The sequence below is a fragment of the Lagenorhynchus albirostris genome, chromosome 10 (assembly GCF_949774975.1).
Source record: "Lagenorhynchus albirostris chromosome 10, mLagAlb1.1, whole genome shotgun sequence".
Lineage (NCBI taxonomy): Eukaryota > Metazoa > Chordata > Mammalia > Artiodactyla > Delphinidae > Lagenorhynchus > Lagenorhynchus albirostris.
The window spans coordinates 81,877,617-81,901,331 of record NC_083104.1 but is presented as its reverse complement, the minus strand read 5'-3'; the positions used below and the strand labels follow the sequence as shown (position 1 = coordinate 81,901,331).

General features: G+C 51.6%; 3 protein-coding genes across 6 annotated transcripts; 1 reads left to right on the top strand and 2 right to left on the bottom strand.

Annotated features, from left to right (window-relative positions):
• Positions 1-687: 687 nt before the first annotated feature.
• Positions 688-4,338, top strand: TUBB (tubulin beta class I). Its single transcript, XM_060163365.1, has 4 exons — positions 688-919; positions 2,332-2,440; positions 2,710-2,820; positions 3,107-4,338. Exons 1-4 carry the CDS (start codon positions 863-865, stop codon positions 4,162-4,164), a joined length of 1,335 nt encoding a protein of 444 aa, XP_060019348.1. The 5' UTR covers positions 688-862; the 3' UTR covers positions 4,165-4,338.
• Positions 4,339-5,962: 1,624 nt separating this feature from the next.
• FLOT1 (flotillin 1) lies at positions 5,963-17,613 on the bottom strand. Of its 4 annotated transcripts, none has more exons than XR_009543023.1 (13): positions 17,443-17,613; positions 17,053-17,109; positions 16,678-16,753; positions 16,498-16,588; positions 16,128-16,271; positions 15,871-15,990; positions 15,689-15,784; positions 15,324-15,476; positions 8,330-8,511; positions 8,126-8,171; positions 7,824-8,015; positions 6,526-6,649; positions 5,963-6,341 (listed from the first exon to the last, which is right to left on the bottom strand). XR_009543023.1 is itself a non-coding variant. In XM_060163361.1 (13 exons), the coding sequence occupies exons 2-13, from the start codon at positions 17,093-17,095 to the stop codon at positions 6,312-6,314; spliced, it is 1,284 nt and encodes a 427-aa protein (XP_060019344.1). In that variant the 5' UTR covers positions 17,096-17,261; positions 17,443-17,605; the 3' UTR covers positions 5,963-6,311. The 4 variants fall into 4 exon arrangements, 3 of the variants coding, with proteins under 3 accessions (XP_060019344.1, XP_060019343.1, XP_060019345.1); XM_060163361.1 differs by lacking the exon at positions 6,526-6,649 and adding an exon at positions 7,464-7,628 and having other exon boundaries at positions 7,878-8,015; positions 17,053-17,261; positions 17,443-17,605; XM_060163360.1 differs by lacking the exon at positions 6,526-6,649 and adding an exon at positions 7,464-7,628 and having other exon boundaries at positions 7,878-8,015; positions 17,443-17,605.
• A 973-nt stretch (positions 17,614-18,586) lies between these two features.
• IER3 (immediate early response 3) lies at positions 18,587-19,890 on the bottom strand. Its single transcript, XM_060163364.1, has 2 exons — positions 19,131-19,890; positions 18,587-19,031 (listed from the first exon to the last, which is right to left on the bottom strand). Exons 1-2 carry the CDS (start codon positions 19,749-19,751, stop codon positions 18,771-18,773), a joined length of 882 nt encoding a protein of 293 aa, XP_060019347.1. The 5' UTR covers positions 19,752-19,890; the 3' UTR covers positions 18,587-18,770.
• Positions 19,891-23,715: the final 3,825 nt, after the last annotated feature.

The window sequence follows — 23,715 nt, the reverse complement described above, 5'->3', positions numbered from 1 at the left end:
ACACAATTACTTCTCTATCTTGAAAAGCCCTTGCTGCAATTTTGTTTCTAAACATTATCATTAGAAAACTCCCAAGGAAATAGCAGGAGGGCAATCCCCTCCTTCTTCCTGAGGTATCTGGGGGAGCAGCAGTTTACTGAAGTTCATGCCTTGGGTCACCAAAGGACCAGCTGTTAGATAGCAGATCAGGATGCCGCATTTCTCCCCAGTTTTCGCTGAGCTAAGCAGTCCTGTCTTCCCAAGAGCTACCGCAGCGGGGAGCTTTCAGGGCGTGCCCCCACTCCACCTTCCAACGCCTGGCACCCCCGGGTTCCCAATTTCTGTATCCGTAAACTACTCTCTTTTTATACCAGAAAAGTCAGGCATAGAGGAAGGAACCCTTGCGCAAGGTCATTTTTCATTAAAAACTCCCAAACCAAAACCCCCATACCCAGTACCCACCCATTTGTTCTTTCATTTTGCAGCGTGGACAACAATAGAGGACTACAACTCCCAGGGAGGACTGCGCTCGTCCCGCCGAGCAGGGACCAATGGACGTCTAATACATGACCAGCACGGACTAATCAGGGCCAGCCTCGGTGAGGCTTTGTCTCCCCACCACCTCGCGGGGCGCGTTCTCCCGCCTCCCGGCCCCCGCGCACGCGCGCCCCGCCCTGCCCGCCTTTCCTCCCGCGCCCTCCCCTCTCCTTTCTCCCTCTCAGAACCTTCCTGCCGCCGAGTTCGGACCTCGCTGCTCCAGCCTCTGGGCCCCGTCCCATCCTTCCAGCCTGCGACCAGCAGCAGAGAAAAACTAATTACGTATCATTTTCTTGCCCCGTACACACTTGTGAGGCGAGCAAAAAGATTACAATAAATTTTAAAAATGAGGGAAATCGTGCACATCCAGGCCGGTCAGTGTGGCAATCAGATCGGTGCCAAGGTAAGGATTTTTAACCTCTTTTGACTATATTTATTTTTGGGAAGAAAAAAATCCAGGTAAATTATGACGAATGGCTGTGGGACATTCGCATCCTCCATTCTTAGTCAGGCTTTACCCCTTAAAAGTTGTATGTATATATAATACACGTTTGTATTATGCAAAGCTGGGATTTGCTTTTGAAAAATGGGGAATTTTTCTTGGCAGGCTTATTTTGGGGAAGCTGTTAAAAGCACCCTTCAGGTTTAGGGGGCGGGAAAACCGAGTTTCTGTAAAATTTTACTTAAAAAGGGCATCTGCTAACGGTCCGGGGAGCGAGGGAGATGCGGAAACGGCCCGAGACAAAGCGAGATGAGGTTTTCTCCATGTGCATCCCCTTTGGCGGGGCTTCGGAGGGCTGAGCCGGAGGGGGAAGGGGCGAGGCTGGCGGGCAGCTGCAGAGAGGTCAGATCCAAATGTGGGGGACGCGATGCGCCAGGGTGGGCTGCAGTACGCGATATCCTTTACAAAAGATAGGTGTCTCCGGGCACCCGCGATCCCCAAGGGGCGGTCCCCCAGTTTTTCGTGCATGGAAGGCTAATATGTGCTGGACTAATTTCAGTTTCTTTCATTTGCCCTTAACCGAGACCCTTTTAGGGCGTGAACAGATATGGAGAAAGAGCTAGGGGAAAGGGGGAGTGCTTTTTTTAAAAGGGCTCCTCAGGGCCAAAGAGTAGGACAAAGGAAGAAAAACCTCATTTAAAGCAAGGGGGTTAAAATTAAAAGCTAGAGAAGAAATAAAATTCCGAGGCCAAGAGGGAGGCTTTTTTTTTCCTTTGCGCGCGGTTACAGTGTAGCGGGGGAGGGGCGGGGAGGAAGCGCGGCTGCTACGTTAGAGCAGAAGGGCGGGACCCGGGCGCCCTGGCGCGCTGGGACAATGCGGCCGGGCCAGCCCGCTGGGGGCGCGCGAGCCCGAGCCAAGTCCCGCCCTTACCGCGCGGAATTTGCGCTCCGGCCCCGCCCACGCGCGGCACCTCCCTTTGTCGGCGCCTAGGCGCGCGCCTGCGCCGCGGTCACGTGCCGGGCGGGGTGGGCGCCTGCGGCAGTGGCTCCTTTCTCCGGCCCCCAGCTCTTTGTGCCCTGCGAGGGGGGGGGCGGGGAGGTGCGCTTCTCCGAGCAAGTCGGCCGCCTCCATCTACCCACCTCGGTGCCTGCGATCGCCGGGACCTTCCACAGCATCTCATCACATCCCAAGCAGTGAAAGCTGCAGTTTTCCCGCGTGTGCAGGTGTTTAGGGGAAGGGTGTGGCAGGCAGAAGGAATGCCAGGCCCTAGGGGAGGGCCCGCCACAGGCGTATCTGGAATTAAAATGGCGGTAGAGGGCGTATAATTGGCTGGAACCTGAGCTGTTGAGGACCCGTTGCTCTCCCCCGGCAGTTCTGGGAGGTGATCAGTGATGAACATGGCATCGACCCCACCGGCACCTATCATGGGGATAGCGACCTGCAGCTGGACCGCATCTCCGTGTACTACAATGAAGCCACAGGTGAGGGCAGGAGGCCGTGAATCACGGGTCCCATCATTCCCACTTCTCTGGGGTCTCTGCCTCCCTGGGAAACCCTTTATCCCCTTTGAATGAATCCATTCTCTCACTTTGGAGCCGTTTCATTTCCTCCATCGGGGCTCAAAAGTGGCTCTGCTGCCACCTGGTGGCAGTGCCTGGAATCACAAGTTTGGGTCCCCGGCTGCCTCCCCGCCCCAAAATATTTACCTATATGTCGGTCAGTTTTTACAACGCTACTTTATTCCCTGTAGGTGGCAAATATGTTCCTCGTGCTATCTTGGTGGATCTAGAACCCGGGACCATGGACTCTGTTCGCTCAGGGCCTTTTGGTCAGATCTTCAGACCAGACAACTTTGTTTTTGGTGAGTTACACAGAAAATAGTAGATACTTGTTCAAGTTATTTGGGTGCAGCAAGAATTAGGAAATGATTGTACTGAAGAACTTATACAGGGCTGTGTTTTGAAATCTAACGGAGGATAGAGGTAGTGACTGCTTTAAATAGTAAACTGGGGGGGAGCGACAGGTGTACCACAGGGGAGGGAGAGAAGATACATCCACTGGCATTACTCCAAAAGTTGAAAAGCAGAAATGTGGCCATGTATCTTCCACACTTTACTAACCAAGCTTGCCTTCTGACCCCATTGCAGGTCAGTCTGGGGCAGGCAACAACTGGGCCAAGGGCCACTATACAGAGGGGGCCGAGCTGGTCGACTCGGTCCTAGATGTGGTTCGGAAGGAGGCCGAGAGCTGTGACTGCCTGCAGGGCTTCCAGCTGACCCACTCGCTGGGCGGGGGCACGGGCTCTGGAATGGGCACCTTGCTCATCAGCAAGATCCGTGAAGAGTATCCTGACCGCATCATGAACACCTTCAGTGTGGTGCCCTCACCCAAAGTGTCCGACACCGTGGTGGAGCCCTACAATGCCACCCTGTCCGTCCATCAGCTGGTGGAGAACACTGATGAGACCTACTGCATTGACAACGAGGCCCTTTACGACATCTGCTTCCGCACCCTCAAGCTGACCACGCCAACCTACGGGGACCTGAACCACCTCGTCTCGGCCACCATGAGTGGTGTCACCACCTGCCTCCGCTTCCCTGGCCAGCTCAATGCTGACCTCCGCAAGCTGGCAGTCAACATGGTGCCCTTCCCACGTCTCCACTTTTTCATGCCTGGCTTTGCTCCTCTAACCAGCCGTGGAAGCCAGCAGTATCGGGCCCTCACTGTGCCGGAGCTCACCCAGCAGGTCTTCGATGCCAAGAACATGATGGCTGCCTGTGACCCCCGCCATGGCCGGTACCTCACCGTGGCTGCTGTCTTCCGTGGGCGGATGTCCATGAAGGAGGTCGATGAGCAGATGCTCAACGTGCAGAACAAGAACAGCAGCTACTTCGTGGAATGGATCCCCAACAATGTCAAGACGGCCGTCTGCGACATCCCACCCCGTGGCCTCAAGATGGCGGTCACCTTCATTGGAAACAGCACAGCCATCCAGGAGCTGTTCAAGCGCATCTCAGAGCAATTCACTGCCATGTTCCGCCGGAAGGCCTTCCTCCACTGGTACACAGGTGAGGGCATGGACGAGATGGAGTTCACCGAGGCTGAGAGCAACATGAACGACCTCGTCTCCGAGTACCAGCAGTACCAGGATGCCACCGCAGAAGAGGAGGAGGATTTCGGTGAGGAGGCCGAAGAGGAAGCCTAAGGCCGAGTGCCCACCACCTCAGGCTTCTCAGTCCCCTCTGCCTTCTTCCTCAGCCGCCCCTTTCCTCTCCCTCAGAATTTGCGTTTTCTGCCTTTTTTTTTCTTTTTTGGGGGGGGTTCTAGAACAGTGCCTGGCACATAATAGGCGCTCAATAAATATCTGTTGTTTGTTGAATGTCTCCTCTCTCTTTCCACTCTGGGGAACCTAGATTTCTGCCATTCTGGGTAACCCTGTATTTCCTTCTGGTGCCCACTCCTCCCATCTGTCCGGTTAACATTTCCCTCTCTGTTTTCAAGATAAACTCTCAAGAAGCTGAGTCTCATCAAATCCCATTCAGAACCATGTGCTGATAATCCGGATAGGTGACCGCCATCCTAGGCCCATGTGGTAGCCCACGGGAAAGGAAACGAAGCAGCAGGTAGAAGTCCCTACTGGGAAGGGGTGGGGTTTTGGAGAGGGGCATCCAGGCTATTGAAGTCCTAGTTTCCAGGTAGCTCTGCTCCTCTCAGCTTCTGGGGAGGTGTTAACAGTATTATCTCCATTTTCAATCTCCCTCCAAGCTCTGTCCTGAGCTATTTCCTTTGCAAGGTTCTGGCCACCACCCTGTCAAGGGGGGGATCCTCCCCTCTTCCACTTTACCTCCCTCGTAATGTTGGATTCCTTCCTTTCCCCTGGTCAGAAAAGGGGGTCAAGAGGAGCAAGGGAGACTAGTCTCTAAGCCTCCAGAAAGCCACTCCCCAGCCCTATCTTTTCTTATGGAAAAAAATGACTATCACCCCTTCTGTACCTATATGGAAAGCTATGTGCTACCACCTAAATGTCATTCCCCAGAGAGGGGGCAGGACACTCTCCATCCTTTGGCAACACCTCATCTCTTACTTTTGCTACTGCCTTCCCCCCCTACCCTTGGTTTTGTCCTATTCTACACTTCAGATTTCTATTGTGTTGAACTTGCTGCTTTTTTTCATATTGAAAAGATGACATTGCCCCAAGAGCCAAAAATAAACGGGAATTGAAAAAAAAAGTTGTGAGATGTGTGCTCATTCAGGGAAAGATTGCTCGTGGAGGCATGGGGCTCAAGTTCAGTTATATGATACATTCTACTTCCCATAAACTAATGAGAAGAATATCCTTACACCTTAATCCCTGGTACCCAGCACCTGCACCTGTCTTAGTAACTGGGGTAGGTATAGGCCCAGATGCAGGATCTAGGGACAGAAAAGGGAACTGAGATGAACGTCAAGTGGTTGCAAGATCAGCATCCCCTTGAACGATCCTGCCCAGAGGTACTGAACCAGAATGGGTTGGACCCCAGCAGTCTGTTTCTAACAGTGCTCCAGAAGGATCTCAAATGCACAGTGCATCCAGGGTTCCTTTCTGTTACGGGTAACGCTGATTTCTGTAATCCTGTGGATTTTCTCAGCCTAAGGCAAAAAATCACTAGTGAGGGACGTCACACCATGGTCCCATTCTAAACTGTTCCATCTAATACCTCATGCTTCAAGGAGCACAATAGTCTAAAAGCTGCCCTGGAAATTGAACAAATGTAACAATTTCCCTTGGCCGTGTTTTCAGTAATTCTAGGGACGAATGCAGTTATTGATATTGCTTCCACTTCAGCACGCTTTACTGACTATAACCAACTTCAGGGTTGGGAGGGGGATTAATTCTATAACTTAACATACAGGTAACTACTGCCTCTTCCATTGTAAAAAGCCTATTGAAGGCAAAGGCAAAAGCTACATTCTAGCATTCATTTTGAATTAGTTCTGCTATATTAACTGTTCATAAGTATCAGTACTTATTAATAGCAATTTATTTGACAAAGTTGAGAACCTGCAGACCACCCCTCAAGGCTTGGTCAAGGAAGAATTCTGGTCAACAGGCTCAGACAGTAGATTAAGTTAAATAAGTTGGGGGTGGGATCATCAGAAGGCTGGCATGGGACTGGCAGTCTGCAGTATGGGGCTGGAAAAGGGAGCAACCCTTCCCTTCCAAGGCAAGGGACGGGCTTTTTGGCGGGGAGAGACAAGCGGTGGAACTCCGCTGTCAAAGGATGTGCTTGGGGAGCCAGCTGAAGTGCATGCAGTATTGGGACCATTCAGGCAACTTGAGTTATGAGGCTGGGCATCGCGAAGGTCGAGGGCTCAGGCTGTTCTCAGAGGCTTGTGGTTCACCTGGCAAAAGACAACAGTGATGACTATGGGAACCAGGTGCCCTGCTCTCCCAGGATCCCATCTGGGTGAACAGGCTGCAGGGAGGATGCATACTTCCATGAGTACTCTAGTTTTTTCTGGTACCCTACCTCACCCCCTTTGCCAAGCAGTCATTTGGATTCTTGTATAATAATGAATTACTTACTGCAAAGGCGTGAAGGGAGCCAGATCCCTGCTTGCACAGGCCCTCCTTAGCTCCCAATTATCCACTGCAGACCTCAAGGAGACTCCAAGGAACCCAGCTCGAAGGTCACTGATTCAGTCTGGTGCTTTTATTTATATATGCATTTTTTATTTAACACACTCTTTGTTTTGTTTTTGTTGTTTTGGCTGTGCAGAATGCGGGATCTTAGTTCCCGACCAGGGATCGAACCCACACCCCGTGCATTGGGAACGTGGAGTATTAACCACCAGACTGCCAGGGAAGTCCTTTAACACACTTATATAGTACTTACTACATGCTAGGCACTGTTCTAAACACTGCAAATATCTACTCATTTAATCCCCTTAACAATTCAACAGGGTAGTTACTTTTATTAACCCAGTTTTAAGGTGAAGAAACAGGTGCAGAGAAGATTAACTTGTCCAAGGTCACAGTTACCATGCACTGGGGCCACGATTCACACCAAAACAGTCTGGCTCTAGGTCCTACTCTCTGATCTCTACCATAATCTACAGGTGAATAAACAGGCACCAAGAAAAGCAGTGATATGCCCTGGAATTAATTTTCAACAGGCTGCAGCTAGTTCCTTCTACCCGTGGGGTGACCAAGAGCACAGGCTCCAGAGATAGCTGGCCTGGGTTTGAAGCCCAGCTTCACCAGCTGTATGACATGGGCTAAACTGGAAGTTCAGTTTCTTTACTTTGTAAAACCCCACATACCCCAAAGGAAGTTTGATCTAAAAATATTTTTAAACCATTTGTGTAGAAGCTTAGCCCTGTGTCTGGCACACAGAAAGCAATTAATAAATGTCAGTGGCCCCCCAGGCCTCCTGGGTGCTGGCCCCATGCTAGGCCCGCTGCATCACATGCCGTAAGAACCTGGCGATTCGGCTCCACAGCCCCCGCCCTAGAAACCCTCACCTGGGAGATGCTGACGCCTGTGAGTCTCTCCACGCTCTCCGGCAGGCGGCTCAGGATGTCCAGCACTTCCCCGGTCACTTTGGCCGCCCCCATGGCCCCACTTCCACTGGACACCAGTGTGATCTTATTGGCCGAGGTCAAGGGACCACTGATCTCCTCTGCCACCTGGTAGGTAAGATGCCCACTCAGCACTTGTGGTCTGACCACACCCATCCTAAGACTCCTTACTCTGGGTTTTAAGATCCTTGTCCTTCACTTTTGTGAGGATCACCCTTCCTCACTCTGGTCACTGGCTTGTAATTCTCACCCCGAATTTATGGCCCCTAGCCTGGTTCTCCCCCAGACCCTCATTTCCCTCACCCCTCATTCCCTCATCCTGTCCCTCCTCTGCTTTTGTCCACACGACCCCCAGACCTGGGGCAGCTTCTCCAGCAGCATGTCCAACTGAGCAGCCTCCTGGTACAGCTGGAACGCCTCTGCCTTCTTGGCCATCTGCTCAGCCTCGGCCCGGGCTCGGGCCCCTATGGCAAAGGCCTCGGCTTCCCCACGCATCTGAGGAGGGTACAGGACGCCTGGGGTACTGATGGCGGTAGTCAAGGACAAGAAATCCCAGCACAATCCCACTCCCTCCACAAGCCGGCAAGAGCCATCTGCTAACTCACCCGCACGGACTCGGCTTCTGCCTCTGCCTGCATGATCAGCTGGGACCTGGGCAGAGAAGGGAGTGGAGGGAGGAGCTGAGGAAGAGCCCTTGCTCTGGGAGAAAGACTCCACAGGAGGAGTACAGGTAAAGAAGGCCTCAGCAATTCGTCTGGGGGCGCCCAGGTGGTTGAAGGAGCCGCAAGGGGCCAGGAAGGGGTGTTTACTTCTCTGCCGCTGCTAGGCGCTCCAGCTTGTAGCGCTCGGCTTCCGCCGGCTTCCGCACGCGGGCCTCCAGCTCCTTCTCCCGGCGGGCGATCTCCTGCTCCTGCACTGCCACCTGCTGGGCCCGCTCCACCACCTGCACCTGGACCCGCTGTTCCTCGATCTGCTGCTTCGTCTTGGCCACCTGGGAAGGAGGGATGCTCAGAGTCAGAGCTGAAGAGCAAGCGGCCAGGAAGCAGGCAGGGAAGCTAGGGCCGGGGCTCCCGGGCGGGATGTAAAAATAGAGCAGGGGGACTTCCCTGGTGGCGCAGTGGTTAAGAATCCGCCTGCCAATGCAGGGGACACGGGTTTGAGCCCTGACCTGGGAAGATCGCACGTGCCTTGGCCACAACTACTGTAGCCCACGCACCTAGAGCCCGTGCTCCGCAACAAGAGAAGCCACCGCAATGAGAAACCCGCGCACCGCAATGAAGAGTAGCCCCCCTCGCCGCAACTAGAGAAAGCCTGCGTGCAGCAACGAAGACCCAACGCAGCCAAAAATAAATAAATAAATAACTTTTTAAAAAAGACTTGATACTGTGTCAATTCAAAAAAATTTAAAAAAAAATAGAGCAGGCACATGAAGGCGGTCCCAGTGGGCTCAGCCTGCCCAAGGGAGTCCGTTTCCCGTACAGATCCAAGGCATGGCCTGAGGAGCGATGGGGGGTGGCCTGATCTTCCCTATCAGAGCCAATACCAACAGTTAGGGCTGTTCCCCACATAGTCTCAGCTTCAGGGCTGGATAGGGCTGGAACCCAGCAATTCTCCCTCAGGCCAGGTGAAGTATCCCTCCACTGAACTCCTATCACCTTGTTTCTCCACCAAGTCTCCCTCTAGAGTATGAACACCTGGTGGGCACTGAGTGCATGGTAGCCATCCTCCACCTCCAGTCACGCTCAAATCCATGCACTTCTCTCCATCTGTGTGGCGGTTACCTTAGTGCAAGCCACTGTCAACTACTGAAAAGTTCTCTCACCAACTTTTTTTTTTCTCTGTCTCACCAACTTTCTTTTTGGGGGCTGTGTGTGTGTCATTTTTATCTTTTGTATGTGGTCCAAATTAAAAAAAAAAAAGTAAACAGTGATAGGTTTCCTCCCACCTATTTCTCAAGCCACCTGGTTGGTTCACTTTCCCTGAAACCACCACCGTGAGCAGCTTGTCGTGTATCCTTTCCGGGATACTGTAAGCAACTACAAGAACATGTATACACAGAGTTCCTCTTAGGCAGATTTCATTTTCTTATCCCTTGCAGAGTAGAGGGATCAGAAGGCTCTTGCCAAGATGTCGGTGAGGAGAAGTTCGGGGGAGGAACACACTTCTTGCCTCATTGCTCTGGCTCAGATGTGCACCATCTCCCCTGTGGGGCTCATCAACACAAGAGATGGTGCCCCTGCCTTTACAGTGAACACCCATCTGTTCACTCCAGAGGAAGGGTGCTTCTGGATGTGGCACCCTGTACTGTCTTTGACCCTAAAAGTTCAAACCTGTTCCAAACTGGACTAGTTGCTCTTGGCCCCCATATGCAGCATCACGGTGTTCCTGTGTTAGAGCCTACCCACTCCCCCTTCTCTCTCTTCTTCAGACTCAACCTCCGGCAGCTCCCTCAGAAAGAGTATGTGGGGGACTTCCTTGGTGGCGCAGTGGTTAAGAATCCGCCTGCCAATGCAGGGGACACGGGTTCGATCCCTGGTCTAGGAAGATCCCACATGCTGCGGATCAACTAAGCCTGTGCGCCACAACTACTGAGCTTGCGCTCTAGAGCCCGCAAGCTGCAACTACTGAAGCCCACGCACCTAGAGCCCATGCTCCCGCAACAAGAGAAGCCACTGCAATGAGAAGCCCGCGCACCGCAACGAAGAGTGGTCCCCGCTCACGGCAACTAGAGAAAGCCCACGTGCAGCAACGAAGACCCAATGCAGCCAAAAATTAATTTTTTTAAAAAAAGGAAAGATGGCTTCCCTGGTGGTGCAGTGGTTGAGAGTCCGCAGGGGACACGGGTTCGTGCCCCGGTCTGGGAAGATCCCACATGCTGCGGAGCGGCTGGGCCTGTGAGCCATGGCCGCTGAGCCTGCGCGTCCGGAGCCTGTGCTCTGCAACGGGAGAGGCCACAACAGTGAGAGGCCCACGTACCGCAAAAATTTTTTTTAAAAAAGGAAAGAGTATGTGGGCAATAAGTTTTTTCAGATCTTGCTTCTCTGAGATTTTCACTCCACTCTTCTATTTGAATGACGATTAGGTTGAGTACAGGTTACTAGGTTGTTATTAATCTTCCACCAGAATTTTTAAGGCATTGTTCCAGGGTATTTCAGCTTCTTGAGAAATCTGAAGTCATTCTGATGCCTGACCCTTTGCTTGAGATCTGTTCATTCTCTCTGGAAGCTTTTAGTTCTTTTCGTTATTCTCAGTGTTCTGAAATTTCACAGTGATGTTCTTCAAGGTAGATGTTTTTCATTCACTGTTTTGGGCACTTTGTGGACCATTTCAATCCAGAAAGTCACATAAACATGTCCGAATCTTTTCACTGATGATTTCCTTCTGTTTTCTTTGTTCTGTTGGGTCTCCTGGGCTGGCCTCTAATATTCTTTCCCAATTTTTCCATCTGTCTTGTCCTATTTTCTGGGAAATTTATTAGAATTTCTCTTCCACTATGATTTTTTTTTCAGTTCTTCCATTTTATTAATTTCTAAAAGCTCTTTTTTGTTTTCTATGTCCTGATTTCCTAGATGTGAACTACTCTCTTATCACTGAGGATATTTTTTTTTAAGCTTTCTTCTCCCTGCATAGTATGTATCCTTCAAATTGCTTTGCTCTGCTTGTGATTTTGGCCTGTCTTCCATGTTGCAGGATCCCTCATATGTCAGGGATTCCTTGCTTGTCTGCTCACAGGGAGGAAGGTCTGAAACACTGAAGGGAAACTCTGGGTATGTGGGTGAGGCTCACTGGCTTTGAGCTTCAATCTAGGCTGACCTAGGCAGTTCATCTGCTGAGGAACCTCAGATTCAGGATCTTCAAGTCTTTCATGTTGGATTGGTCATGTTCCCCAGAGCAGTCTTCTGATTTCTTCTTTGGAAGATGGGGGTTCTGAGAGCCATAGGGGGTGAGTGGTTAGGGGAAGTGGTCACTATTCAGTATTCAATAGGCAGACAGGGGCTTCCCTGGTGTCGCAGTGGTTGAGAGTCCGCCTGCCGATGCAGGGGACACGGGTTCGTGCCCCAGTCCGGGAAGATCCCCCAGGCCGCGGAGCAGCTGGGCCCGTGAGCCATGGCCGCTGAGCCTGCACGTCCGGAGCCTGTGCTCCGCAACGGGAGAGGCCACAGCAGTGAGAGGCCCGCGTACCGAAAAAAAAAAAAAAAAAAAAGGCAGACAGCCTCTTCAGGCCTGTTACTGGTTAAGTACTTAGGCCCTCACCTGTGTCTGGCTGGCCCCAGGTCATGCCCTCTGGTTTACTCTCATCAGATAACAAACCCCCAGAAGTCTACTGGGGCAGAGAAGGGAGCATTACCCAGAGGCAGGGAGCCAGAGCGCTCTGAGAAGTCACTTTTCACCTGTTTCTCCTTATTTCAACAGTCTTCGTCACAGCTCCAGAGGCCCCTGGTGCTGCCAGCTCCTGAGCCTCAGATCATTTCATTGTTTTCTCCCCTTCGGCTTTGGGCTCAGCTGTCTCAGACCTCCTTGGTCAATTACCACAGCTTTCCAGCGTCCAAAATGATGCTATGGTTTCTGTTGCTTCTGTTCCTATTCTCTCCAACTTTTTTTTTCTTTAATCACCTTATGTGGATTTAGTAAGGTTTTAAGAGGGAGTGCAAGTAGCTGCATTTATGCAATCCATCATCTTTGAAAAACCTTCTAACTCATCTCCCCACTTCCTCTTTTTTTTTTAAAAAAATTTTTATTTAATTTATTTATTTTTGGCTGCATTGGGTCTTTGTTGCTGTTCTAGTTGCAGCGAGCGGGGGTTATTCTTTGTTGCGGTGCGCGGGCTTCTCATTGCGGTGGCTTCTCTTGTTGCGGAGCATGGGCCCTAGGCGCGCGGGCTTTAGTAGTTGTGGTTCGCAGGCTCTAGAGCGCAGGCTCAGTAGTTGTGATGCACGGGCTTAGTTGCTCCACGACATATGGGATCTTCCCGGACCAGAGCTCCAACGCGTGTGCCCTGTGTTGGCAGGCAGATTCTTAACCACTGCGCCACCAGGGAAGCCCTCTTCTCTTCTCTTTTGACAATCAATCAATTCTTCACATAACAGCTGTACTGATCCTTGTGAAAATGTAAATTAGACCAGAGCACCTCTCTGCTTAAAGTTCTCCAATAGCTTCCCATTGTGCTTTGAATCTTCTAAGTCTCCATCACGGCCACTCGAACCCTAGTAAACCTGGTCCCGCCTGCCTCTCCCTACTCACAGCACACCAGCCATACTGGATCAGAAACCTCCTTTCTGTCCCTGGGACACGCCGAGCTCTTTGTTACATCAGGGTCTTTGCATGTGCCAGTCCCCTGCCTAGTCACTTGCCACATATAGCTATTTAAATCAAAATAAAAAATTTAAAAATTCAGCTCCTCAGTCACAAAAGCCACATTACAAGTGCTCAACATCACAGCACAGATATAGAGCATTTCCATCATTTCAGAAAGTTCTATTTGAACAGCACTGGACTAGAATGTTCTTGGCCCACAACTCTTTACATCGTTGACTCTTTCTCATCTTCAGGATTTATCTCATGTATCACTTCCTCACCGAAGCTTCCTCTGATCACCCCCGACCTAATAGAGTATCCCCCCAGTAAAGTACCACCTATGTATTTCCTTCATAGCACTTCATGTAATTTGAGCCAGTGAAGGTTATTTGCTTATTAGTGGTTTCGGGTATTATAACGTAAAGCTCCATGAGGGCAGGAATCTTATTCTGTCTCATTCATACTTATATACTCACCTCCAAAACAATGCCTGGCACATAACAGGCATTTAACAGATACCTGTTGAGTAAATCCTTATTTCCCCAGCACCTAGCACAAAGCCTGGCTGGCACAAAATGAGGAACTAATAAAAGCTGAACAGAACCCAAACCAGCCCAACCCTTTGATGTGCAGACAAGCCATGTTGAGAAGAAGATTAAGGACCTTATCCTTGGGTGGGTTAAGTCCCGCCCAAGCTGGTGTTTTCCACTATGTTAATGCTTCTCAAACTCCAGTGTCTATCAATACATGAATCGCCTAGGAATTTTGTTAAAATACAGATTCTGACTTGGTCAGTTGGGCTGGAGCCTCAGATTTTGTATTTCTAACAAGTTCCCCAGGGATACTGATGTTGCTGGGAGGCAGACCACACTTTGAGTAGCAAAGTACTATGCCACACTCAGGTACCTGTCAAGCCATCCAGGGATTTAACGTCATAACTAAAGATGTGTTGCATTTCATAATTTCACCCTGTACCAACTCTTGGCAAAAATGAATTTCATAATATTGCTACCCTTTGGGTAAAGGTTTCAGAGTACAGTTGATTCTCGTTATTTATGGTAGTTCTGTTTTATAAAGTAGCCATGAACACTGAATTAACAAAACACTTATTTTGTTCCTAAGGGAAATACAGGTATAGGTTCCTGTGAGCCTCTGGTCACAACAGATAAACAGGTCAATATATATCCTTTTTTTTTTTTTTTGGCCAAGATGTGCAGCATGTGGGATCTTAGTTCCCCGATCAGGGATCGAACCCACACCACCTGCAGTGGAAGCACAGAGTCTTAACCACTGGACCGCCAGGGAAGTCCTATATATCCTTGCTTTATGTGTTTCTGCTTAAAGACACCATATGTAACATATCTGTTGATTCGTTAACAATGAACTCATGGCCAGCAGCACTGTAACTCATGCCTAAAAGAAGCTTATCTAACACACATGTCTTCTCCATCAGGCACATCACAGCCTTCTTGCACTTAGGAACACTAGACGGCACTTCAGCACTACATTTGGGGACATTTTAAACTGAAATCACCAAAAAAAAGCACAAAAGTGCAAAAAATGTGGCAGTGAATATACTATGAAAATGACACTGTTTTTACAGTAGGAGCCGAAACAAGAAGGCAGAACATCTTCTTGTTCAACTTCAACTGGGAAGCACATATCAGGCAACTCAAATTTTTCTCCACTCTGCGCATGTTTGCAAATAGTCATCAGTACAAAAAATACTGGTTCTGAGGTAACCAATAAATTTTAGTGATGAGGCAAATTCTCAGTTATGGGATCCACAAATGATGAGGATCGACTACACCTCCCTGCATTTTCAAGGGCCCCCATGTCTCATTTTGTGGGATTCAAAGCCCACGTTTTCCTTCCTCACACACTTCTGTGATCACCAGGGCTGCTGTGGGCCCATGGAGTACCCCTGTGCAAATTAGAAAAAGGCACCCCTTCCTCTGGGTGGATGCAGACCCATTCACCCAGGCCCGATGTGGAGCATGGTTGGATCTTAGCTCTGGATCACCCCCTCATCCAGGTGCCCTGGCACAGGGCACAACCTGTCTCAAGCCTGTGATCAGTCCTATAGAGTGTATCCTTTCTAGGCCTTTTCTTTGCTTTTCAGCTGAAACGTTTAGGTCTTTTTTTTTTTTTTTGCGGTACGCGGGCCTCTCACTGTTGTGGCCTCTCCCGTTGTGGAGCACAGGCTCCGGACGCGCAGGCTCAGCGGCCATGGTTCACGGGCCCAGCCACTCCGCGGCATGTGGGATCTTCCCAGACCGGGGCACGAACCCGTGTCCCCTGCATCGGCAGGCAGACTCTCAACCACTGCGCCACCAGGGAAGCCCCGTTTAGGTCTTTTAAATATTCCTCATAAGGAGGAGCTGGGTCAGAAATGGAGGGCCAGAATAAGGGGATCAGAGTTAGAATATGAGAGAGAGTGGTGGCCTGAGAAGAACGGGGAGGGAGTGAAGTCCAGCCTGGCCACCGGGCCAGCATAGGGGCTCTGACCTGAAGCTGATAGGCCAGGTCAGCCTGTGCTCGGCGGGTGTTGACCTCAATGTCATATGCAGCCTTCTTGAGCTCGTAGTCCCTCTGCGCCTTGGCCATCTCGATCTCACTCAGGTACTGAGCAGACACCTTTTCTTGCTTGGCTTTGGCTTCCTGTGCATGCAGAGATCAGGCAGGGAGTCAGAGTAGGGAGAGGAAGGCCCCAGGGAGAGAGCCTGATCTCCACCAAGCTCCTCTGTCCTCACCCCAGGCCCGGCCTCATTTATATCCTCTGCCAACCCTGCTCCACCAGCCCCCATGCCATCCCCTCTTCCACCAGGTGCACAATAAGCCCGTGGAGACCAAGCAACCCCCAGATCTCTCACCCGGATCCCAGCGTCTCTCTTGGCCTCCGCTTCCCCAATCCGAGCATCTTTTTGGACTTGAGCTGTTCGAGCCTTCCCCAAGGAGTGCAAATAGTCCTGTGGGAGAGTTGCAGATATCACAGTCCTCGGGAAGGTTTAAGATGGGAGCAGGAAAGCAGGGAGAAGCAACTGCCTAGGTTTACCTGATCGTCGTGAATGTCCTTCAGGGTGTAGCTGACCACGCTGATGCCCATGTTGACCAGGTCTGAGGAGGCCACTTTGAAAACTTGCTCTGAGAATTTCTGCCTGTCCTTATAGATTTCCTAGGATAACACGATGGAGGGAAGAAGGAACGTAAGCTCTCAGATCCTCTGACCACTGTCTCCTACAGACTAGCTCGGTCCTTAGGCCCCTCTCACTCTGGCACCCCTTCCAGATCTTTCCCTGCCCTCAGGCCCACCTCCACAGTCATGTGGGCCATAATAGCCCTCTGGTGGCCCTCCAGCGTCTCCAGTGCGATGTGGGCAATCTCAGCCTCCGTCTTGCCCAGGAACATCTGGCAGGCAGCTGCCAACATTTCCTTATTCTGGCCCTGAATCTTCACCTGTAGCCAGAATAGGGTTAGGGAGGGTGTGGTGAAGGTCTCATGAAGACAGGGAGGGAGCTGGGAGAGTCAAGTGCCTTGGGGATCCCTGGAGAAGCTGAGACTAGCAGAGAAATTTCTCCATAGCAAGAGGTAGGGAAGGCCATGGTCAGAAGATTCTTAATGTCTGGGGACAGAGAAGGTGATGGGGGAGTGGACTTTGGAGGAAAGGCTCTGAAAGCCTCACCTGGGCAATGCCAGTGACTGAGATGGGGACCCCATGGCGAGTGTAAACCTTTTCACTCTTGACATTGAGGGTCAGTGTGTTGAGAGAGATCCTAGGGGAAAAAGAAGGGGTGGACAGTGTGAAAAGGAGAAAAGAGAGAAAACGGGGGTTCCCTTTCCCTAGTTCTCTTGTTCAACCTACCTCTGGATTTGCTGGATGCAGGGCAGGACAAAGACACGTCCTCCAGCCACCATGACTGGGGGGCTCCGGCAGAAACCTGCAAGGTGAGGAGACAATGAGCTGCGGTGGCCGGTGGCCACGGTGGAGCTGGAATGTGGAAGACGACCGGGGAAGGGAGGGGGAAGCAATCCCCACGAAGAAATCTGGGCGCTGGCAGGAGCAGCGGGCAGTGTAGGCCTTGGAAGGATAGAGGCAAGGAATCACCACAAGTGGGTGGCTTGCAACCATGGGGGTGGGATGGGCAGAAGGTCTGGCGCTGGGGAGCTGGTGGGGAGAGGGGGAAGGGACCTCTGCGGGGACTTGGGGGTCACTGGCTGAGCAGAGAACAATACTTACCGGAGACCACCATGGCCTCGTTTGGGCCACAGGTGAAAAACATGGCTCAGGCTGGAGCTGGAGGAGGGGGAGAGAAAGCCTTTGCTGATAGCAAGGGGCACTGTGGAGTCCACAGGAGTGAACACTTTCGCTTTCCTGTCAGTCCCGCCCCGCCTGCAGACAATGCGGCCCCGTCCCTTCCGCGCCCACGGATCCGCTAAAGCTTTACCCTGTGAAATTTCGCAGTCACCCAGCGACTCCCAGCCCCTTGCCGCACCCCACCTTCAGTGACGACGGTTTCTCCCTTATCTGATAAAGCTCTCCCGGCCCTTGGAGACCCCCAGACCCTTGCGCCACCGTCCCTGCTCCTCCACAGCTCGACTCCATCTCCCCACCCCACCCCCCACCTACCTTCCCGGACGCGGGCAGCGGCCTGGCCGTGGTCCGGGGCAGGGCGGGGACGCGCAGGGGACCTGTGAGCCGCCGAGCAGGGGCCGCTCGCGCACAGCCTGCCTGGGAGCTGGGCCCGCGCTGGCGCCCTTGCCCCCAACCAAGCCGCACCCTGTCGCTGCGGCAGACGCGACCCCGCCCCCTCGGCCCGCCCCTTTCCCAGCAGGCCGCGCTCCGGTCCGCAGCCCGCCCGGGCCCCGGCTCACCCGGGCTGCCGAGCCAGCCCGGGGTCGGATGGGGCGACCCCCAATTCGCCGCCCCTCCGGGGTCCGGAGCCCTGCCCAGGCCGCTCCACGCCCCGCCCCACGGGACGTGACCTCAGTGGGTCTGGCACCGCGGGGCAAGGGAGATTGACTCACCTCGGATTTGCCCCGCGAGAATTAACTGGGAAAACCGCAGACTGGGCAACGTACGACAGCATCCGATTACCGGTTGCTGGGTTCCGTGACTCGGGAAAAAGGGGCTCAGGGGCCCGGGGAGGAGCGCCCGCTGGTGACTTGGCCGCGGCTCCTCCGGCCAAGGCGCTTGAAGGCCATGAGGAATGGGGGACCATGGCTTGCAAAGAGACACTCACATGACTGCTGACGGTAAATCAAGTTTATTTGTGTTCACAGAACATACCGGGCGACCCCATAGCCACCCCCTGACAGCCCATCGACCCCGCAGCCACCCCTTGGGGGCAACTTCGAGGAGATCGAAGGCCAAGGACCTTATTCTCAACGGTCCGCCGAAGCCTCACACAGTAGACCCGCGAGTTGAGATGCTGGAGGGCTGAGTATGTCACCTGCTAAACCTACTACGACCCACCACTGTCCTTGACTCCCAGCCCGGGCGCCTTCTCGGACCCGGGTTTCCTCCATCCCTCTTCCCAGCCTCGCTCAGTTCTGGGCGCCGGCCTTCACCAATCCCCCAGAGCCCAATAAATACCCAGAGATCTGCATTTGCAGCAAGGAGCACATCTCGCACTCCTGCATAAGTTAAAATAAATATTACATACACCCCTCCATCACCTAGGGGGACATACATAAATACATATAAATATTATTAGGAGCAATGAGAAATAACGACGCTCTCCTGCCACCCGGCCTAGCCGGGTAAGTCTCCTGCCACCCGGCCTAGCCCCGGCGTCTCGGTGCCTGTCTCTCCCAGGCTCGGGCTGGCATCTCCGCTGTAGTGTTCTGAGTGCGAGTTGCCTTGGGAGTCCCAGTTTGGGATACGCTCTTTCTCCCACCAGGTACACCCAGTGTTTCTTGGTTTTTCAGATTCTTCTGGGGATGTGGAGAGTCCGGTTAGAAGGCGGCAGGGTGTTGCTGGAGAAAAGTGCTGAGGTCCAAAGCGTAGTCCGAGGGCTCCGAGGTCAGATTAAGGGGCTCGAGGACCGGGGGCACAACGGTGGGCGCGGGGGACTGCGCGCTGGGGGTGTCCTCCGGGACCAGGGGTGTCGACACACCCTCTTCAGCCATCAGGATCTGGCAGAAGATGATGGTGAGCAGGAGAAAGAGCAGCCTTTTGGCAGGGTTCGGATCCTCGACTGGCAGCTGACGCCGGACCTGTGGGGAGATAACAAAGGCAACAGGTCAGGTCGGGGCCCCGGCGTACGGCGGTTCGCCCTGCTCTTCCCCCGGGCTGTCCACTTCGGCGACACTCACCACTCGTGGGTAGAGGACCCTACGGCTGCGCTTTCGGTGCCCGCGGGAGGCGCTGGGGCGCGCAGCGGGGGCCACCGCGGTCTCCGGGAGAGGATCGAAGGTGAAGATCTCGGGGCCGGAGCCCCGTTGGGGTCCCGGGCTGGTGGAGGGGACCGAGGTCGGAGCCCGCAGGACGGTCATGGTGGGGAGGGAGCTTCGAGAGTGACACATTGTGCGCAGACCTGAAGGACAAGTGGCCGCGCAGTCCTGCAGAGCTAGTTTTGTACCCCGAGAACTGGGCGGGCCCTTCTCAACTCCACCCGCTGCTGGGAGCGGTTGGCCGGTCGGCTGGAAATTCCGAAGTTTAAGCAAAGGGAGGGGGTGGAGAATTGGCCAGTGCAACCGTAGGCGCCTAAGTGTGTGTCGTGAGTGTGTGATTTGTGAGTGGAGGCGGGTAAAATTCCGGACTGCGGGCACATGTCGGGACATGTGGCTGCTGGAGAGGGGCTCACAGACAGTTTGAGAAGGTTCAGCCACAAGCCCCATCTCTGGAGAGGCAGGAAGGCTTACATAAGGAAGTCTGCCCATCCTACTACAATACTGACCCAGCAAAGTCAAGGAACCACAGTTACAGGTGCACATTCACAAGTTTGTAGGAAACATGGAAAACACACAGCCTAGGAGGGAAGTCACTACAGAAACAACCAAGATGCCTAAGAGAAATGAACACCCTAGCACACACAGACAGACACAACCCTGCTTGCTTTAGCACACACACACAACACACACACATACAAGCACACACACACACCACATAGCAGAGGCGGAAAAATTTCTCCTTTCCTTCTAGTTTCTTTGGCTGGTCTAATAATTAGACATAGGACAGATTAACAGGAGAAAACAAATTTAATTGCGTACTTACAGGAGCCCATGAAGACTGGAGACTCAAAGGCAGTCAGTCGGGCAATTGAGGCTTACATGCCATCTTCAGCTAAGGAATGGGAAAGAGGCCTGGGGCTTGAAGGGGAGGTGGGTAATTCACAGGAAGGTGAGAAGAGCAGATGTTTGCTAATTAGGTGTTTGCCCTGCTAAGCAGGTAAGTCTTTCAGGTGAAAGCTATCTCTGGGCCAGGCCCCCTACCTAAATTACTTAGGCAATTGTCTGCGGGGTCTTGATTTCCTTCAGCTCCAAATAATTCACATGCCAAAGTGGCACATTTGGGGGTGGCATATTCTGCTCGCCTTCAATATGTGCATCACACCCACACAGAACAAAGGTGCAGAGACTGCACAGGGGCAACCCAGCAATGTGCAGAAATGTTCATACATGGCTGGAGCAGAGGACCACAAAATACAAAGGTGAGAAGTTCGCAGCCATCTGGATTTAAGTTTATGTGAAGAACATTTAAACTGTGAGACATTATGCAAATGTTGTGGTAATGATAATAACACAAGAGAGAATTGACACATTTTCATAACTGCCTTAGAGAAAGCTGCTCATGGATGTAAGGCCAACTGGCCCGAGGCAGGGGAACACAATCAGATTCACAGGTTGCATCAGACCGAAATTCTCCGGACCACCCAGTTCCAGGAACTGACCTGGGGACTTTGAACCCAGCCCAGGCTTCCTACCTTTCGAGGGGTGGCAATAACGGTCCCCCAGGATACCCGAAAAGACCACCAAATAAGGAATACCCTGCGCCCTCCCAGATTCACCACACCCCTTTCCCTTCTTCCCTTATAAAATCTTGCCCAACCCTCGCCCAGGCGCGACTTCTCTGGCCCCTTTCTCTCGGACCAGAGAACCTCGCCCGGGAGCGCTCCCTAATAAAACTCACTTGAAGCTTTCCTCTGTTTCGTGGTGCCGTTTGTTAAGATCCGACCTTACAATGGACACAGAATGTAACATCTTTTGAGCACTCAACAGGGCCAGACACCCTGTTAAAAGGTACTGTTGAGTACTGAGGTAGGTTTCAGCATGTATGCTGCCGAGAGAGCCAAGTGCTTTATCTAAAGCAAACACATCAGGTTCTAAGAAAATGGAAGACTAAGTATAAGGGGAACCCAATAGAGCTGCTGTTCCTGTCTGTCTAATCAATCACATGAGGCATCCAGGAAGAATGGCATTTGAGATGACCTTAAATGGTGGGTGGGATACCACAGAGTCAGATGTGGAAGATGACTGAGAAAGAGAATGGAATCAGCAAAGGCCTTGAGCTGGAAAAGTACAGGATGTGTTTGGGGAATCACAGAAAAACAATCTCAGGACAAGTTTCCTGTAATGGAGTAGTGGTGAAACCCAGCTGGACCCTGTGGGGCCCTCCTGGGTACCAAAGCCTTTCCGTGTCCCTCCTAGACCTTCCCTGGGTTCCAAAGGACAGATTCAAACAGTTGCTGATTAGGGAAGGAAGGGAATGCAGAAACAGGAGTAGTCAAGAAACAATAGTGCAGGACTTCCTTGGTGGTCCAGTGGTTAAGACAGAGCTTCTACTGCAGGGGGCGTGGGTTTGATCCCTAGTCCGGGAAGATCTGAATGCTGTGCATCCAGTGCAGCCAAAAACTTTAAAAAAAAAAGAATGGTGCAGATAAAGCAGGGGCCTGGTTCCTCCTCAAGGGATATACATAACAGTATATCTTTGAGTTCTTCTACAGGAACTAAGTCCCTCACTCAGTTGGAGGATGGTAACTTCAGGCTGAGTACAAGATTCCTGGAGCACCACCCTGTTACCTCACCACCAACCAATCAGAAGAAAGTCACACACCCCAAATTTTACCTATAAAATCTTTTCCCCAAAAAACTGTCAGGGAATTTGGGGGGTTTTGAGCACAAGCCACCCATTCTCCTTGCTTGGCCCTGCAATAAACCTTTCTCTGCCCCAAACTCTGACGTTTCAGTTTATTTGGCCTCACTGTGCACTGGGCACATGAACTTGTTCCATAACAGTATCTTCAAAATCTCATTTCTTCCTCTCCAAACTCATTTTTACCCCTCTTCTCTTGTGCTGTGCTCCAGCCACCCAGGGCCTCCTCCTTTCAGTTCCCAGGACTTGCCAAGCTCTTTCTCCCCTTAGGTCCTCTCCTTAAATTGCTCTGCCCTGGCACTTGCAGTTTTTGGCAACTTCTCATCCTCATCATAAACAGGAGGGAAGGGGGCAGGGCACAACCTTTAAAAGAATGACATAGTCCTTGAGGATCCGAATTTTGCCTTTAAAAACTCTTCCCTGAAAACCATCAGGGAGTTTGGGGTTTTTGAGCAAGAGCCACCTGTTCTTTTTGCTTGGCACTTGCAATAAACCTTTCTCTGCCCCAAACCCAATGTTTCGGTTTGTTTGGCCTCACTGTGCATCAGGCACGCAAATCTGGGTTCCACAACAGTGGGAAGTGACGATGGCTGGAAAGGAATTAGGCAGTGAGGAGAGCTTAGCTGTCAGGCCAGGGGACTGGGTTTGACTCTAGACTGTGGAGCTTGTGGGTCATGGAATGACATCAAAAGAGGGCAAGTTCAAAGCTGGGAACTGAGTGGGACAAGGAGCATGCTCTGGATGGGGAAACACTGAGGCAGAGACAGGATACTATTGGAGAGGTTTGGGTAGGAGGAAAGGGCCTGAAATGGGCTATGACACCGGGAACACAAGAAGGGGTGGCTTTAAGAGACATTCCTAGCATAAGATTACCAGAATTTAGTGATAAGACGGGTAGCATTAGAGTCAGGGAGCATGAAGGGACCAAAGCTGTCTCCATGCATTTCAAATGCATCTGCCACAGAGCTTTATACCAGATCATATTATGCCTGGTGCACAGGATGAGAACATGTTTGACCTCTTCCATTAAAGGCTGTGTCACACATGTCTCTGTGTCTTCCATAGAGCCTAGCAGGGTGCCTTGCATGTACTAGTTGTTCAATAATCTTGATAAATGAAAGATGAAAATGCAGAACTAAAAAATGCACATATAGTATACATACACTGGCTGGATCACCCCAAGATTTTGAGACAGGCATACACTCCTTCAAATCCCACATACGAATTTATAACCTCTTAAGAAAAGTTGGGACAAGTCTTACACAGACACCAAACAAAGAACACCTAAGGGCATTTCTCAGCCAAGGATGTGTGGGGCTGCAAATAAGGGGACGGCCCACAATTGGGCTATAAATAGAGACATTATTGCTGTATATACTATTGCTTCCTGGGCTTATATGTTGCTTTATTTTACACCCACCACTCCTGTTTAAGCACACTAGCAACTTTCAGCATTATACACTTCTTCCTGATGAGGCATAAAACACACTTCCTCTACAAACAAAGACACATCCCTTTCCCACACCTCCCTTTCACATCTGCCATCATCGTTACATTTACACCCAAGCACAGTGAGCCTACCCACCCACCTACACCCTCATTCCAAGGCAACCTGCACACTAAACGATGATCAACATAAATACATGACAATTTACATGTGTGGACAGGCTCACATGCTCACACAGACATAAACTGGGGATGGGAGAGAGAGTGATGATGGAAGAAAACTGTTTGGTGGGAGAAGGGGAGAGTCACCCAAGGTTAGGAATGCATAACTTGTTTATGATGGAAAATTTCTCCAGGGCA